Below are 17,542 nucleotides of genomic sequence, written 5' to 3'. Positions count from 1 at the left end.
TTCATTACGCAACGCTTTCTCATTACACAACTGTTTTGAGTTGCGTAATGAATCATAACACAACAATTTCTCAGAAATTGTAAAATAATGGTGAATGCATTCCGATATAATTTCTGATACCCTCAAGTGGTCTTCTACGAAATTGCAAAAAATATTGTACGTTACTCGTTACAGAACTCGATTTTTACAGCACTCGTCGTAATTATCCTACTCGGCAAGCCTCGTAGGATAAAATTACAACTCGTGCTGTAAAAATCATCATTCTGCACCTTGTTCCGTAAACTATTATTTCGTCGACCGGTTTCGTACGGTGTTCGTACTCGTCCAAGTCGAAGAAATGTTACGTAATTGAGTCCTAAAATGTTCAATGAAACTTGTTTTTATTTAATAACATGAAAAAGCATGTTACTGTAACTACTCTAGCAATTTTTCCCGCTCAAATAATGGCTATATCATGTTAACACTTTAATTTAAAAAATTGGTCCATAAATGAACCTTGACACTTATGATCATGTTTGACGTTCGCTTAGTCGACAAAAACACCACAGGGCTTTTAGTTCGACCACTGGGGTTGTTCCTATCTGACATTTCGTAAGGGACACGGAAAACAAAATACGCCCAAAATTTGAGTTTAAGCCAAAGGATGTGACAAAATCTAATAAAAAAATTTTTGGGCTTAAACCAACGGAAAACATTAGAAAATTGAGTAAACATGTGTTTTTGGCCTAAACTTAAGCGTTTGGCACTAAAATTGGGACAGGGCTTTAGGACCCAATTGGGTGCTATTCTGCTGTGCGATGAAAATAATTAGAGTGTTACGTCTGTTTGTCTGTGGGAATACACTACATCACGGATTTTCAATAACCGAATCGTGCACCACATATCGAAATCAGGGCGTTTTTTTGTTATTCTGTTTGGTCGCCGTTCGCAATATACATTGCTTGACACAGTGACGGGTGGCTGATTTGTACGCATGGTTGTCGAATTGAATGGCACTCTCGATATTGACGACAATTTCATCGAGGGGGGCGCAAGCCGAACTGGATCTGCTCAACAAAGGGTTAAACTTTGCCGTTTCCCCTCAATGTGCCAAGGAAGTACTCCAAGAAGTTTGTTTAGGATACCTCAAGAATTCAACTTGGATTTTCCCAAGGAAAAGCATACTCTTAAAAATAATGAAAATTACTTTGGACGTAATTCACGTTATGACTGAATGACACATGATGTAAATGATGGAACGACACAAACACGTGTTCTTGAAGATGTATTGAACCGATGTACCCCTCAATGTGCCAAGGAATTACTCCAAGAAGTTTGTTTAGGATACCTCAAGAATAGACCATTTTCGTCAGATCTAACCCCCAGTTTTTGTATTTTTCTTCGAAAGACAATAATTTTTAATGAATATTAACGCTTTCAGATTTTGTTTATATGCACTCCCGATTTTCTTACAAATTTTTGAAAACATGGATACTCACCACATTTTGAAAAATAATTCGAGATGCGGCACAGTTTGTTCAACCCTATGGGTATCAGCGTGGTGATTTTGCAACAGTTTTTCGATTCCACCCCTGCATTGGGATGCTTGTTTACATTTGCAAACGTCAAATCAGGTGCGCGCTCAAACTGACCGTGATCCCGGTCAGGGCGCCCCAAACAGGAGCGCCACCGAAACTACGCATACAAACGTTTTTAAACCAGGTTGGAATTGGCGCAACCCGTTCTGAATCACAGTTCCAACTCCAACCCGATTCAAGTATTCCTTTAGGAAAACATATTTTCCTCCACAGTTTCAAAATTCAAAACCACCCCCTAACAACAAATCTCTCATCCACCCAGCAGTTACGGTACCGCTAGTTCTATTAGAGGCTATTTTTTACTATTCATGCCGACAGATAGCCTTAATCTATCTGTTGGCTGCTGATCCGGAAGATTTCCGCCAAGGCAGTAACAGCCGCGCAAGGAAATTTTGAGCGGCTGTTGTTGCCTCTAGGCGGGAATCTTCCGGCATATTCAATCCCTTCAATCCTCGTCGGTACAAAGCAGAGAGATCAGGCATCTGTCGACTACAATCCTTGCGTTACAGAACCGTGTAGTGTTCGCCGAGTGCGGTATAACCACCCGAAGCGGTGAAGGTGGTTTCCGCAGTGATTACGGAAACTTCAGGAGCCGTGAAGGAAGGAGGGAGCGAAACCGCAACGGAGCCCATTATGATGAATGAAAACATAAACAAAAATCATCTGGTCATGCCAGCTGATCGTAAATTCACCACAACGTGGTGGCAAAACCATAAGGTAAGAAGGGGTCTGCATTTTTTCGAGGTGAAACAAATTGTAGGGACCGAGGGGTGCACTAACGTGCCGCAAGTTTTTTATTGTTTTCTTACAGTTAAAGGCTCCAAAACATATCGGTTGCTTAGGAAAGTTTGTTCAGTAAATTGACAGAGAGCATATAAGCCAATAAAAAAAAATTCACGGAAATGGTCTATTCAACTTGGATTTTCCCAAGGAAAAGCACACTCTTAAAAATAATGAAAATTACTTTGGACGTAATTCACGTTATGACTGAATGACACATGATGTAAATGATGGAACGACACAAACACGTGTTCTTGAAGATGTATTGAACAAAAAATGTAAGGGCTCATTCATTTATTTCATAACGCTGAAATTGGCCATTTTTGACACCCACCCACCCCCTTGTAACGTTTTTTGTATGAATATCATTCAGTTTTTGTATGGACCGTAACATCGTTAGGACACCCACCCACCCCCTCCAACGTTATGAAATTTGTGAATAGGCCCTAATTTTAAGCCTGATTTGCTACTGAAAAGGAATCGCTAAAGAAATTTCTCGCCGATTCCTTGCAGAAATTTTCTACAGCGACTCTCATTTGAACTGACATTTCTTTTCAACTGCGTACTGCGATCAGAAAAAAGCGCATTCCTAATCGATTTCTTGCAGAAATTTTCCATGCATCAAGATAGGCCGAGAAATTACTTGTCAGCAGCGAATCGGGCTTTACATGTTAAAGGACAAGAAAACAATGGCACTGTGATCGACATTTTTCGAATCAGACATTAATGTATTTAAAGTTCGGCACAAATTTACGTCATTCGGCTCGCTTCTTTTATGTGTATCCGAAAAACGTAAAATCACATGATTTTTTGGTACTGTGCACAGATATATCACAAACAAACAGACGTAACACTTAGGACAAATCCTGATCAAAATCATAGTCACGATGACATGTACGCCCAATGCTAAAATCGGTGTGTTTGGCCGATGGACCAGCAGATGGCGGTAGTGTGTAAACGTCAAACGCGAACAAAAACGATGCGAGTGCTGCGGGTGGTGGATTGGCCACCTACCATATATTGGAATCGGCTGTTAAAAAGGTGGTCGATGGACATCGGTGAGAGTGTGACGTCTGTTTGTCTGTGGATATATCATTTCTTCGAAGATTATTTCAGAAATCATCTGAATTCCTCCGAAAATTCTTTGAGAAATTTTTCAAGAAGATCGTATTGCGATTTTTTTACCACTTAGATTTTAGTGATCTAAATTTCGTCTTTCTCAGATTTCGCTTTCAATCACCGTTGCCCATGCAATTATCCTGATATTGTGCTCTGCAAGATAAATCCACGTAATGCGATTATCTGAAAATGTCGATATCCAGCTTTTTACGCTCGCCATAAAAACAATATGCTATAAAATATTTGACAGATGCTGACTATCAACACTGAACTGAAACTTGGAAATATATCCTCAGCATGCCTTGACGAACCGTCAAATTTCATTGTTTTTCTTTCTGTCAATCAAATGAAAATTTTGTTTGAATTTGCGGAAATAATCTTATTCGTTATTGTTATATTTAATAATGAAGAACTCTTTATTTTATTTTAGGTTTAAATAAGTTGGTTGACCATACATCCCAACACTTTGAAGGGCTTACAAATTTGTGAAAAAAAGTGGATCAAACATTGTACGATAAATGGCTGGGCATGGCGTATCATTGGTACCTCGCGTGCCTGCAGGAATACTATAGACCCCTTTGTGTGGTCCTTAGCCTCTTGTCTAGCAACTCCTATCCCTACCTCCTCGTGGTACTTGCTGGGGTACGAGTAACCTTTGGGAAGATCGGGTAACCAACCCCGATGGGAACTTTGGTCGTATGCTGACAGGAAAAAGGGGGTTTGCTTTTGCTTTAGCTTCTGAAAACCCGGACATCATTCTCGCAGATTTCATGGCAAGAATTCTCTTGGAATCCAGAGCTGGAGTCTGCAGGCATAATGGCGCAATATTGAGCACGATTTCAACTCTGGGTAATATCCCTGGCAGATGTTTTAACGAAACCTTGTTGAAATTGCACAGTAGCAGAGATCTCAATTTTCCAGACAACAATCCCTAGACTGATTTTCATTCTATTTACGGAAATGTTGTACCGTACTATATTATTTCAATGATGTGGCCTACAGATCAAAAAGGTAATTGCGGCCATGATCTTAATGTAACCTAAAAAACTAAAGGGAATGATTAATGAGCGATTAAAGCATTATCTATGCAAATCGAAATTAGATTTTAGCTTAAGTGACAGAAAAGGAACGAAAATTATTTCAGTGAAAGATGGGTTACTGAGGATTTATTTTCGAGTTTCAGTTCAGTGGTGATAGTCAGCTTCCGTCAAAGATTTTATAGCATGGCTAGCGTAAAAAGCTGGATACCGTCGCAGTGATAATGAAAATCACCAAATGTTTCAGATTTAGCAAATTTGAAACATTTGCGTCCTTGAAGAACGAAAAAATCCAAGCCTACTTGAATTTTGACGTTGCGTTTGAATTGCGCGCATATCTTCTGCGCGTTACCGCCGCCGCTGGATGTGGATTTAATATAAGCGCCGCAATATATCCGGCCAGCTCAGTGTTTACCGTTTCCTCTTTGTTCTCGACCCAACTAACATTCACTCATTTAACAAACACCATTATGGCAGTTTTATCCAGCATCATGTTTTATAACATTTTAATAATTTCCATGGCCAACCTTTGTTAAAGCATTGTTCACACAAATTTGGAGAAACTTTAAAGCATGTCGCTGAATACCAACTTTATTTTTCAGCTTTAAAAACGTTTCACAAGCATTTAGTTCAGCTTTTATACGGCTGGTCTAAAAATAATTAAAGACTAATAAAAACAAAAAATATTTTTCTAGGCACTTTATAAATGTAGTGCGCACTATTATTATGATAGTATAACAATCTTATTTAAAAATCACCTGTATACTGGATTCTAACTCGAGACCTTCCAATCGTCAGCGGTATGCCCTGCCATCTGCGCCATCCTAGAATTGATTATTTTACCGTCCAGTGCAAAATATAAACTTCTCATAGCTGGAAATTGACCATGTTCGAGCTTCTATTCGACAACGTCTAATCAACACATGGTATGCTAATCTACAACTGAACAAGCATATTATTCAGCTGCTGTTTAGTGCTGATCCAAGCTGAGTTCAGTCGGCTATTTTTAGCGCACAGTGAGAAAATTTTTGTCGATGTTGGTCAAAATAATGTTTATTTACACAAAGTAAAAACAGTCTGAAATGATTAATCTAATTTCATAATAAGTTTTAGTTTGTTCAAAACTGATTAATTAACTTAAACAATTTTATAAATTATAGTTTGATTATTTTTTTATTTGTATTTTTCATAAACATTTTTATTTTCGGAAATGGCCAAGTAAATCATTTTTCTTAGAGCGCAGTATTTATTCAGTTGTGAAGAAATGTCATTTGAAATGTAGCTGGCTATAGAAATTTATTTAATCAATTCTGTCAAAGAAATTTCCATTTTTCTTGTACAGAAAAACATCCCGAGCAGGCGAAAAAAGCTTAGCAATAGAAAATATAATATGGATAGCTGAAAGTGATATTAACTTGATAGATATATGATATAAAATATCTGGAAATGATATCTAAAATAAACTACTAGAACAAAATTGGCATGTCATGTTTAGATTCTGCTAGATTTTACCAATAGCTGCGAGCTGTTCATTAGATCTGCGTACATCAAATTTTTCATAGGTTTAGAAGTTCCAGGAACAAAATTTTGATATTGTCTTCAGATATTTTATCTCTTATGTCAATCAAGTCAATATCACGCTTTGTTTGTCAGCACTTTGCTCCTACTCGGAATACATAGCTTAAATGTTAATTTTTGTTTTTCATAATAATTCTGCATTTCTGGAGACTGACCATGTTTATTTTCTGAACAGCTATTTCAAAAGTTTTAAGAAAGCATAATTTATGAGCTTTGAAATGCATTCGGAACTCAACACGAATTTCGGATATTATGTCCATTTTATGAAATTTAGCTATAGTGTGATCGCTTTTACAAGGCTTATTTATTGCTGAACAATGTGTTTGTTAATCGTCATTTTGGCCTCTATTGGATCAACTGTTCTTATAATATACTGAAGCTGAAGAAACATGTCTTGTTCAGCTCATTTGTAGAACAATCTTGACTAGTCGAATGAGAATCTTTGGAAACGTTTAATAAGTGGCGATTCAACTTTTGTTCATTCTAATGCATAACGTTGAACATTGATCTAAGTTTGTGTAAAAAAAGCACCTTCTCAGCTCTTGATAGAGCAAATTTTTTATTCAGCTGCCATTACCATTATTGAACAATAATTAAACATGCATGCTTGTTTGTGGCTCTGAATTGTTAGTTGGGGACTCACCAGCTGGTCTTATTTACACAACAAAATCAGCTGGTACACCGATGTTTGCAGTCATCGTCATTGTTCTCACGCTCCAGCTGATCATGTACTCGCGTCAAAACCAGCTGGCAGTGACTAAAATCAAGAATGAAAGGTAAATGGTGTTTGAAAATGTACCATCAGCACATTATTTGCAGCTTCTCAATTTCGTCATGAAAGTCTAATCTTTCGTGAAAATCACAATATCTCCTCCAAGATTTAATCATTGATTCAACCATCGATTTCACTGAGACATCCTCCAAGACTCCTGGCCAAAACTTCCTCTAAAATTAAATCAGTAACTTATCCAGAAAATGCTCTCATACAAAATAACACCTTGGTCTTGTCCTAATAAAAATATTATTTTTGCATAAACAAAGATCAACTGTTCCCAGCAAAATCAAACAGCAGTATTTTCAACCAGCAAATTTGCGCACGTGTTCGTGACACCGCTCGGCGAGATCTCAATGGAGAGAAGCCAATGACTCTCTTTTGCGTTGAAAACCAAAAGGGTCTAGCCTTGGGCCAAGGCACGCTAACAAAATTAAATTTGGCCTATCTAGCTTTTTACGAGCGCTAATGGCTGCCACAAACAGGCTCGCTTTCTGGTAAGGATTAAACGGTTTGACGTTTAGCTTGGGTCCGTTCAATAGAAAACGAACCAAGCCAAACGTCAAATCGGCATGTCCCTACCAGAAAGCGAGCCTGTTTGTGGCAGCCACTAGCGCTTTTAAAAACCTGGATTAAAAGGCCCATTTCTGGTTGAAAATCGAAAATAGGCCATGCATTAAAACTCATCATATTTTTTAGTAATAGTTAATCGTCACTTCGACCCAACCCGATTCAGGTTCGACTGTACTACAATTTGTTTGACGTTAGTTGGTTATGTGTAGATCACCGACCCAGTTCCTCAAAACGAAAACGACAATAAACACTGTTATATTCGCTACTTTCAATTGTTGACCCAATAGTAAAATCCCGCCAAGGGGGTGGTCACTCTAAACAGTGTGCCTGGCACAACTTAGGCACATCTCGGCACACTGACTGGATCTATTTTCTGTAATGGGTTGCTATAAAAATACAATGAACTGAAATTTCATTCTCAGCAATCATTGATAATTTTAAGTTGTTTGCGTTCTGTCAGCTGATGGAAAAACTAATATGGGCTACAGCAGAACACGCACTGTTTTTATGTTAATTTCCCACTCAACAATTTATTTTTATTTTAGATCGAAGCTTCGGTGATTAAACGTAGACACGTTCTCTTCGATGAGGGTTCGGTTGTTAAGGTGAAACATCTCGGAATCCAAAGATGGCCGGCACAATGGCCAACTTCTCACCCTACTCACGTTGGTTGGTTTGACTTTATTAACGAGATTTTTAGCCCTGGGCTAGTTCATCTTGGGACCAACGGCTTTACTTCCCTTCCGAAGGAAGTCGTCACTATAACTTTTTACGTCATTAGTGACTATGTCGGGGGATGGGATTCGATCCCAGGTCCTCGGCGTGAGTGGCGAGTGTTCTAACCACTACACCAGGTCCGTCCCCACCCTACTCACGTTTTCAAAGGCACAAAACTGGAGAAATAGTTGGCAAACGTTCCTGATCTTCTTATATTAAGCTTTCTGCTAGTACACAAAGCCAAAATAAAAAGTGCACTGTTGTGGGATGCTTTCTTCGCGAGATTTGTGCCTTTTACTGACAAGAAAAGGAATCGCCTATCTCGATGCGTGGAAAATTTCTCCCAAGAAATGGTCGAGAAAATCACTTTTTTCTGATCGCAGTACGCAGTTGAGAAGAAATGTCACTTCAAAGGGGGCTCTCTGTAGGAAATTTCTTGACCCTTTCAGTCAAGAAATTTCTTTACTTTTCTTGAGCAAAACAGCATACTTAGCTTAAGTGCCGAACACATAGCAAGGATGTGGCTACCCATGCTTAATCCCCGGCAGAATTAGCTACAGTGTTGAAGGACACTAAACTAAGCTTGGTTTAGATGTTTAAAAACAAAGTTTACACATTTTATGAAATTTTAAGTGCCCGAGGTAGGAATCAGAAAAATCATATTTATTAGTTCATATTGGCCGGTACGCTGATCATAAGTACTTTGCAAAAGGATAGGACAAGAAACGGTCAAGGAATGATTCCGCTACCGAAATTATTTTATGGTTGGTATCCACTTCGTAAGTACTGTGCAAAAGGATAGGACAAGTAATGGTCAAGAAATACTTCAGCTGTGCAAATTACTTGAACTGTATCCAGTTGACAAGTAGAGCTGATTTCGTAACATTGGTAACGCCTGCTGTACAAATCAAATGGAGCTGTCACTATTCCGTACGGAAAAATGTTCCGCTCAATTATTCCGCAAGTAAAAGTGACACTTTGCTCGTTCTGGATCAGCTGTCAAAATTACTTTGGTAATTTGCAACAAATTGTACTTGACCGCTCTACTTAGGATGTGGATACTAGGCTTTAGCCACAGACAAACAGACGTAACACTTAGAACACATCTCGATCCAAATCATAGTCACGAGGACATGTACGCCCAATGCTAAAATTAGTGTATTTAGCCGACGGGCCAACAGATGGCGGTAGTGTGTAAACGTCAAACGCGAACAAAAACGATGCGAGCGCTGCGGGTGGCGGATTGGCCACCTACCATATTTTTGAATCGATCGTTTAAAAGGTGGTCGATGGACAATGATGAGAGTGTGACGTCTGTTTGTCTGTGTTTTAGCTGTACGCAGCTGAGAAGTAGAGCTGATTTCGTAACGTCGGTAACGCCTGCCGTACAAATCAAAGGGAGCTGTCACTTTTGCGAACGGAAAAATGTGCCGCTCAATTGGGTCCTAAAATTTTTAATGAAATCTTGTTTTTATTTAATAACACGAAAAAGCATGTTACTGTAACTACTTTAGCAATTTTTCCCGCTCAAATAATGGCTATAACATGTTTAAACTTTAATTTAAAAATTTGGTCCATAAATAAACCTTGACACTTTTGATCATGTTTGACGTTCGCTTAGTGGACAAAAACACCACAGGGGCTTTAGTTCGACCACTGCACTCTGAAAAAAGTTAAAACTAGTTCTCGATTACTTTTTCAAATCGACGTAAGTAACTTTTCTACGGTTTTGAGAAAATTAATTAGGAAAAATCACAATCCAACTTCTAAAACTGTTTTAAAATGAATCACCTTTTTAACATTTTTTTGCCGTGTACTTCGCTCAAATTTTGCATACACTGAGCTCACGTTCAAAAACTAGGTAGTTTCTATTATTTCCCACAAAAATAATTATAAGAAAATGATAAGCCGTTTCATTCAGTTACTTTCGACGTTTTTCTACCAGTGTAAAATCGGCTCAAGTAGTGTTTTGTTTTGATTCGTGGTTAAGTCACTTTGTCTCTCCATACAGCGAGGCGGCGAAAGTAGTGGTTAGGTTGCGAAAGTTGAAAATGTTACTTTCGTCATTTTGTAAATCCGGAAATTAAACGTTCTAAAAGTGAAAAGTTGAGTTCGTACAGAGCGGTACGTGTAGAATTCCGCCTGCTTAACACGTAGGATCGATAATGTAATTTTGTATACATTTTTGACTTGAGTCTGTATGAATAAGTTTTCGAGAGTTAGTTTAAAAGACTCACTAAAATGATATTCGCCTGGTTGACCCTAGACTTCGTTTAGGTGCTGACTAGACTGGCCTAGTATAACTTTGACTAAAACATTATCATGTATAGACGAGTTCAAATGATGTCTAGTTTAGCTAGAATTTGATCGGAATTACTTAGAATTGTGATAAAAACAATGTTATTTTATGAAACAAGGAAAACCAAGAACATTAATTCTTTATTTTATACAAAGGCTCCATTATTTAAATACAAACTAATGAATGAAAAAATTGATCAATCTAAACCGGAACATGTTGTTCTTTTTCCGCTATACCCATCGCCCAGCGGATGAATCAGATGTTTGTTGGCACCGGTAATTGGTCAGACTTGGGATTGATACGCTGCTTGCCCTTAGGACCATTGTGTAATCTGCGACTAATTCCAAGATAGTTTCGTCGGTTCTACTCTGTCGTTGCTGGTCGGTGTGTTGTTGTGGAGCAGTATCCCGGGAAATTGAACATCCAGCTCGGAAGGGGGGGAAATTGTAGAAAATATCTCTTGCAAGTTGAAAACGCAATTCCGCCAACTAGTTATATCCAAGTTGTTGCCTTCGCCTATCCAAAGAATGATCCGGCACGGACGGGGGAGGATCCGGAGCATGAATCGAATATATCACGACACAACTTCTCAATGCAGGCATCATGAGCGATGTTTTCGCACTACCGGTACCAAAAAATGAAATACTATTAGTTATTGCAGGGTCACACAACAAATTTACTTACTTCTTTACACAATTGCGACGTACACGACTGAGAATTAGTGAAAATGTTTGGAAACGTTGAACGTAAACAAGAAACATGACAAAGTCTAAAGAATGCACTGAAAAAATATGTTCGCGGTAATCACGCTTAGTATAGTTTATTATCACGAAATTGTATACTTCTTAAACAATATCAAGTTTACAACCCTACAATGATAAAACATATTAAATACAATACGTTTTAAGTTTTGTAAGGATTCTGAGTGTGGGGTTGTTCCTATCTGACATTTCGTAAGGGACACGGAAAACAAAATACACCCAAAATTTGAGTTTAAGCCAAAGGATGTGACAAAATCTAAAAAAATGTTTTTTGGGCTTAAACCAACGGAAAACATTAGAAAATTGAGTAAACATGTGTTTTTGGCCTAAACTTAAGCGTTTGGTACTAAAATTGAGACAGGGCTTTAGGACCCTATTATTCCGCAAGTAAAAGTGACATTTCGCTCACACTGAATCAGCTGTCAAAATTACTTTGGTAAAAAAGAGAAATTTTACTTGAGTGATTTACGTTTCAGGTCCGTACTTGGCTTATTGAACGACAATGGGGCTCTGCACAAAAATCTTTCTCTCTCTTTCACCCCTTCACAAAATTTGTAAATAACAAGGCCAGTAAACGTCAAAATCCTATGCAAAATCAAAACAGTGCAGAGCCCCATAAACACTGTTACATTCGCTACTTTAAATTGTTGACCCAATAGAAAAATCCCGCTCATATATGAGCGTTACGGCTACGGTTATAACGTATAGCACTACCAGCTCCCGGACGTCCGAAACGTCACTCCCCGTATTTTGACGTTTCCCTCCGATCAGCCGTGTCGTCGTCGTCGTGACGCATCATCACCTCCTCCGCCGCTGCCTGGCTACATAAAAGCAAAAAGCTGCGATTTTCGTAAAAGTTTATTCACTTTCTTCGCATCATCCGCCCACGCAAAAGGAAGGCACTCGCGCTAAAGAAATACAGTCTCCGAGTTCGCCGCGCTTCCGATTTGGAGATTAATCTTCGATTGCCGTATTTTTCGGTTTTCGGAAGGTCACTTTTGTTTGACGTAGCAGTTCGGGTCTATAAATAATCAATGGACGACGGCGGAATAAAATCAATCGAACGATAACAAGAGTTTGTTCTATTCGCTAGTGGCTTAACTAGTGTGCGATCTGGAAGTGGTTCCGGAGAGGTGTTTAGTGCGTTTGAATTTTAATTTGTTAATCGTGGTATTTATTGATTGGCAGCTAGTTATATAAGACGGCAAAGTGTTGGACGATTAAGAACAAAGTCACAGTAAGAAAAATGTCCGGCAAAAGTATTATGAGCAAATTTGTGATCCGGAACATTGTCCAGATGGTGGTCAACTGTTCGTACGTTTGCGTGTTCTATCTCATGCTGCTGAGCCTGCTGGACACGGCCGGGGTCGGCGCGAACAAGCTCCCCGAGGAGGACATATCGATGGCCACGGAGACCAACGTAAGTAATAAGTTAGGGAACTTCTCTAAATCACTTCTGGATCGGTGCCTTTGTTGGTTGTTGCCACCAGATAGCAGCGGCAGTTACGTCTGCGGCGAGATAAAACTTATCTGAAAGTAAATGAACGTGTTCCTAGTGCTGCGTTTGGCCATGTTTAACTATGTGCCAGCAAGTCGGCATTCCGATTGATTTATGGCGCTTTATTCTCAATTGAAGTGCAGGTGATCATGAAGAATCAACTTGCACTTCCTTATATATACAAATCTGATAATTAGCTATAAGATTCCTTTTCTTTTGGGGCCTTCCAGAGCCGAGTGGTTAGAGTCCGCGGCTACAAAGCAAAGCCATGCTGAAGGTGTCTGGGTTCGAATCCCGATCTGTCCAGAATCTTTTCGTAATGGGAATTTCCTTGACTTCCCTGGGCATGAAGTATAATCGTACCTGCCGGCAAGACACGATAAACGAATGCGAAAATGGTAACTTTGGCAAAGAAAGCTCTCAGTTAATTAAAGGTGGAAGTGTTCATAAGAACACTAAGCTAAGAAGTAGGCTCTGTCCCAGACGTAATGGCAAGCATAAGAAGAAAAGAAGATTCCTTTTCTTTATTACCTAGTGTGGCTTGCGCTACAAAAGAGTTTTGTAATTGGTAATATTGTAATGGAGTTCTTTCAAATTCTTACCCAAAGTAACTCCAAGTTGTTTAACATCTAACGCCGTTCCAACTTCTTCTTGTCATTATGTTATCACAGAGCCTTCTTCTCAGTTCAGTGTTCAATGAGCACTTACAAAGTTATTCACTGAGAGCTTTCTTTGCCAAGGTTGCCATTTTCACCTTCGTTTATCGTATGTGGCAGGTACGGTACAAATGGCCTGGAAAAATACGGAAAATACCCGGGAAATTGTAGGATGTGTTCTACAATTTCCCGGGTATTTTCCGTATTTTTCCAGGCTATTTTGTAATGGATGGACACCCTGAGAGAAAACCACTGGAAAAATGTTGTCAATAGATGCACGACTGAGTTGTCTCGAAAGACAGTTAACGGTTTCTAGTATAACGTTAGCTAAAATCTTTGATTCCAAAGAGAGATCTTTGGCACATTTTTTCACAATTGTTATAGTTTTTTTGTGGAATCCTTCACAAATCTCTAGATGAATATATTGAGCACAATCGAAGGAGTTCTTAGAAAATATCATTGAGATCATTCAAAACTGTTCAGTACTTTAGAAATGGCAAGGTTTTTGATGCGATGCTTTATTAATTTCTGTTGGATTCATTCAACCTTATTTCTTGAGATGAATTAGTCTAAGGCTGAAAAACTCTTAAATAAAGATAATAATAATAATATTATGATTCATGGCACATTTTGATGACATCGTTTCAGAAATCCTCAATGGGATTAAGGATTCTATAAAAGAGTTTTAGCAGATTTTTCTTGAAATTTTAAGCAAATTTCTATAGAATGGTAAAAACTAAGCTAAAAGACTTTTTTCAATTTCTGATATTTTGGACACTTCATTTGAAATTTCTTCTTGGCAGATTCCTGAAGAAACTGACTTGGATTCTTGAAGAAGTCTTGTTTGGATTATTAACTTGACTAATCTGTGATCTATGACAAAACCCTTGTGAGGTCCCTGACCAGATTGTGTATGGATTTCTGCAGATTTGCAGGGAATTCTTTCTGACATTCTCAACATATTGCTTGTGAGATTCCTAATGAATTCATGGAGAGCTTTCTAATCATATATATAAAATCCCAGAGTTGTCTGTCTGTCAGTAACGCTTTGAAATATTTCACCGAAAAGTTTCACTGAGCGCTAAAACAGCAATTTTAGAAGACTACAACAGTATTGTTAGAACATTACAATTGCAAATTGTAGAGCACTACAACAGTTATTTGACAGAAAATTCTAGAGTTTTATGGACCATGTTTCTTCCTCATTCGTGGAATGTTCTAGAATTTTTCATCATTATCGTTTGCATTTTTGGGAACTTCTCTTTAAAAAAATGAACAAAATCGAGCTCTTCTGGATTCATATATCTTCTTATTATACTGATTGGCATTACGTCCTCACTGGGACAGAGCCTGCTCTCAGCTAAGCTCAGCTATTCCACAGTTATTAACTGAGAGCTTTCATTGCCGTTTTCGCATTCGTATATCGTGTGGCAGGTTCCCTGGGCATAGAGCTAGGAAAGTCAAGGAAATTTCCATTACAAGAAGATCCTGGACTGATCGGGAATAGAATCCAGACACCTTTAACATGGCTTTGCTTTGTAGCCGCGGACTTTAACCACTCGGCTAAGGAAGGCCCCTTTTACCAATATATCTATGTGTAAATTTCACTCACGCTGCAAACTCAGTTTAGTGCTTATTTAAAATAAAAATCATGTTACATTGAAAAGCTTTATATTGCAAGCAAAAGAAATTCAAAAAGAGCAGAATGTGTTGATAAACACAAATAATGTGTTAGTTGAAGTGCTCGATTTTGTTTGAATCGTTCTCAATTTTGAGTGTTATGTTGTTCGGTGATCAAATCGTAAATAAACCAACTTCAAGCAAATTATAGTTCTGTCGAACTTGGATTGGGTTGGAATCAAATATGTGATTCAGAAGTGGTTTCAACAGTTCCAACATATAGGGTAAGTGTTCCCTTAATTGTGGGTGTTCCTATAGTTGCGGTAGTGCCGTTTTCACTGATTTTATTACGTTAGCCACAGAACCGACACTGCCAGTCGACGTATCGGCTTGTTGATACACGGAATAGTTAAAAAAGCGTTCAAATTGCTTTAAAACTGATCAAATATCACTAAAATTGCTAAAACTGTTCATGCTTGTACCAATAGTTGCGGCAAAGTGTTCCTATAGTGGAGGATCCCATAAGAAAACCACGGATACCGCAACTATAGGAACATAAATTAAACATATACCGCAACTAAAGGAACAGTGTACCAATTGTGGAGGTATCAGTTTTCACTGACATGCTGGGGATTACTGCGATGAAATATTTTTTCTCATTAAGTCAATGGTTGTTACTTCCCGTTACAACATTAACATGTACATTAATTGCGCTTCTTGAACTTAGGCGGTTAAATGAAGTTCAAGAGTGCTTAATACCTCCACTATTGGTACATCTACCCTAAACACGAGTTTGACATGTGGAAAAGCAATTTAGACATGGATCAGATTACTGTCCATCGAATTTTTATTTTATCTATAGGGGAACTAAAAATATACTAAAAACAAAATATTACTATGATGGTCCCCATAACAGCTTTCCAAAGCATTCCTGTTCTATGAGTCGATAATTCTTTGCGTCATTACAACTGTGATTTTGAAAGACTCTCTTATGGAACACTGCAACAGCTATTCAGTAGAATATTCGAGAATGTTATTCTCTTTAATTCATAGATTGTTCTGGAATTTTCGAAATGTTTCACAGCTGAAGAAACACTACAACAGCATTATGGCTGTAATTATTCCAGATTAGAACATTACAGCAGCGTTAAGGCCACATGTTTTTCATCAGAGTATACATTTAGGCGATTTGGCGGACATTAGTATCATGCGTGTCAATGTCGGGTCATGTTGATAAAATTATAACCATTATCCTCTACTTCTAACGTTACGCCCAGTGTTGCCACAGGTACAGATTTATCTGGAAAGGTACAGATTTTCTGATAAAGTTTGGTACAGATTCTGTACGGTACAGATTACAGATTTTCATGAAAAAGTACAGATTGGTACAGATTTTTGGAATTGGCGATTTTTGTAACACAAAATCCAAAAGATGCGTAAAATTCGGGATTAATTCCCACGAAACTTTTATTGAAAAATACTATTTTCATAGAATATAACAATATTAATATAATAAGTAAAATTATTACAATAAAAAAAATGATAAATATCCATATTAGTTGGGATTTTGAGGGTTTTTTCATCAATTTATGTTGGATGTGGTACAGATTTTGGTTACAGATTTTTAGAATCTCTGGTACAGATAAAAAAGATTTTTGAGCCTTCGGTACAGATATAAATGTGGCAACACTGGTTACGCCTCCACTGGGACGGAGTATGCTTCTCAGCTCATTATGTTCAGAGCACTTTCACAGTTATGAACAGAGAAATGTATTAGTCCATGTTGTCATTTTGCTGTTAAACATAAAACATTATCAATCCTCGATAGATTATGCATAGCTTTCCGCTTTCAAATTTTGTAAGAGCGTGGCTAGCCACGCTGGGTAAACTAGTGGATGAATAAATGGCAAGGTCCTTTAAGTATACTTGAGCAGATTGTTCATTTCTTGACGAAACACTTGACAAAATTTTTGATAGATAGCTAGGAAGATACTTGTTTATAATATTTCATTGTTTTTTTTTGCGATCAAGCAATCAAATCAAGCATAATTCTTCATTCCGGCGTATCTGCAAAAAATAAACAAATTTTTTTTTTTTTTTTTTTTTAATTTCTTTATTAGTATCATTCCAAACATTACATTCATTTCTTATATCTAGGTGTTCTGTGTTATTTGACAACACTATCATCCTAATTTGGTAAAACAAATTTAAGATTTAATTAACATTTTGTTAACAACATATTACATTTCATTTGCCGTAGCAGTTCAGTTTTTTTTACAGGTGAGTTGATTTCACCTGCTTATAAGAGAAAAAAAAACGTTTTTAATATACTTAACCTAACTTAACCTAAACATATAACGCATTAATCGTGGCAATAGAAGATTGTAACGATTTTTGCCTGAAATTATTAATGATTGTATTTGACATTTGTTCCAATGTTTCAACATTGGATATTCTATGTAACTCATTGGTACTATACCAGGGAGGAAGCCTCAGAATCATTTTCAAAATTTTATTTTGAATTCTCTGCAGAGCTTTCTTCCTGGTATTACAAC

General features: G+C 37.8%; 1 protein-coding gene and 1 long non-coding RNA gene across 2 annotated transcripts in view; one reads left to right on the top strand and one right to left on the bottom strand.

Annotated features, from left to right (window-relative positions):
- Nucleotides 1-10,556: 10,556 nt before the first annotated feature.
- On the bottom strand, nt 10,557-11,402 carry LOC110678027. The gene is made up of 2 exons (XR_002501395.1): nt 11,137-11,402; nt 10,557-11,073 (listed from the first exon to the last, which is right to left on the bottom strand). It is a non-coding gene; the product is annotated as an uncharacterized LOC110678027 (long non-coding RNA).
- Nucleotides 11,403-11,968: 566 nt separating this feature from the next.
- The window catches only part of LOC5566185 (transmembrane protein 165), a 39,254-nt gene continuing 33,680 nt past the window's right edge, over nt 11,969-17,542 (top strand). Inside the window, exon 1 of the mRNA XM_021855030.1 lies at nt 11,969-12,633. Within this exon, the coding sequence (XP_021710722.1) occupies nt 12,460-12,633 (174 nt within the window). The 5' untranslated portion in view covers nt 11,969-12,459. The remainder of the gene's footprint in view (nt 12,634-17,542) is intronic.

This window comes from Aedes aegypti, chromosome 3, assembly GCF_002204515.2.
Source record: "Aedes aegypti strain LVP_AGWG chromosome 3, AaegL5.0 Primary Assembly, whole genome shotgun sequence".
Taxonomy (NCBI): Eukaryota; Metazoa; Arthropoda; class Insecta; order Diptera; family Culicidae; genus Aedes; species Aedes aegypti.
The sequence above is the reverse complement of the archived record's forward strand: the minus strand, read 5'-3'. Positions and strand labels throughout refer to the sequence as shown.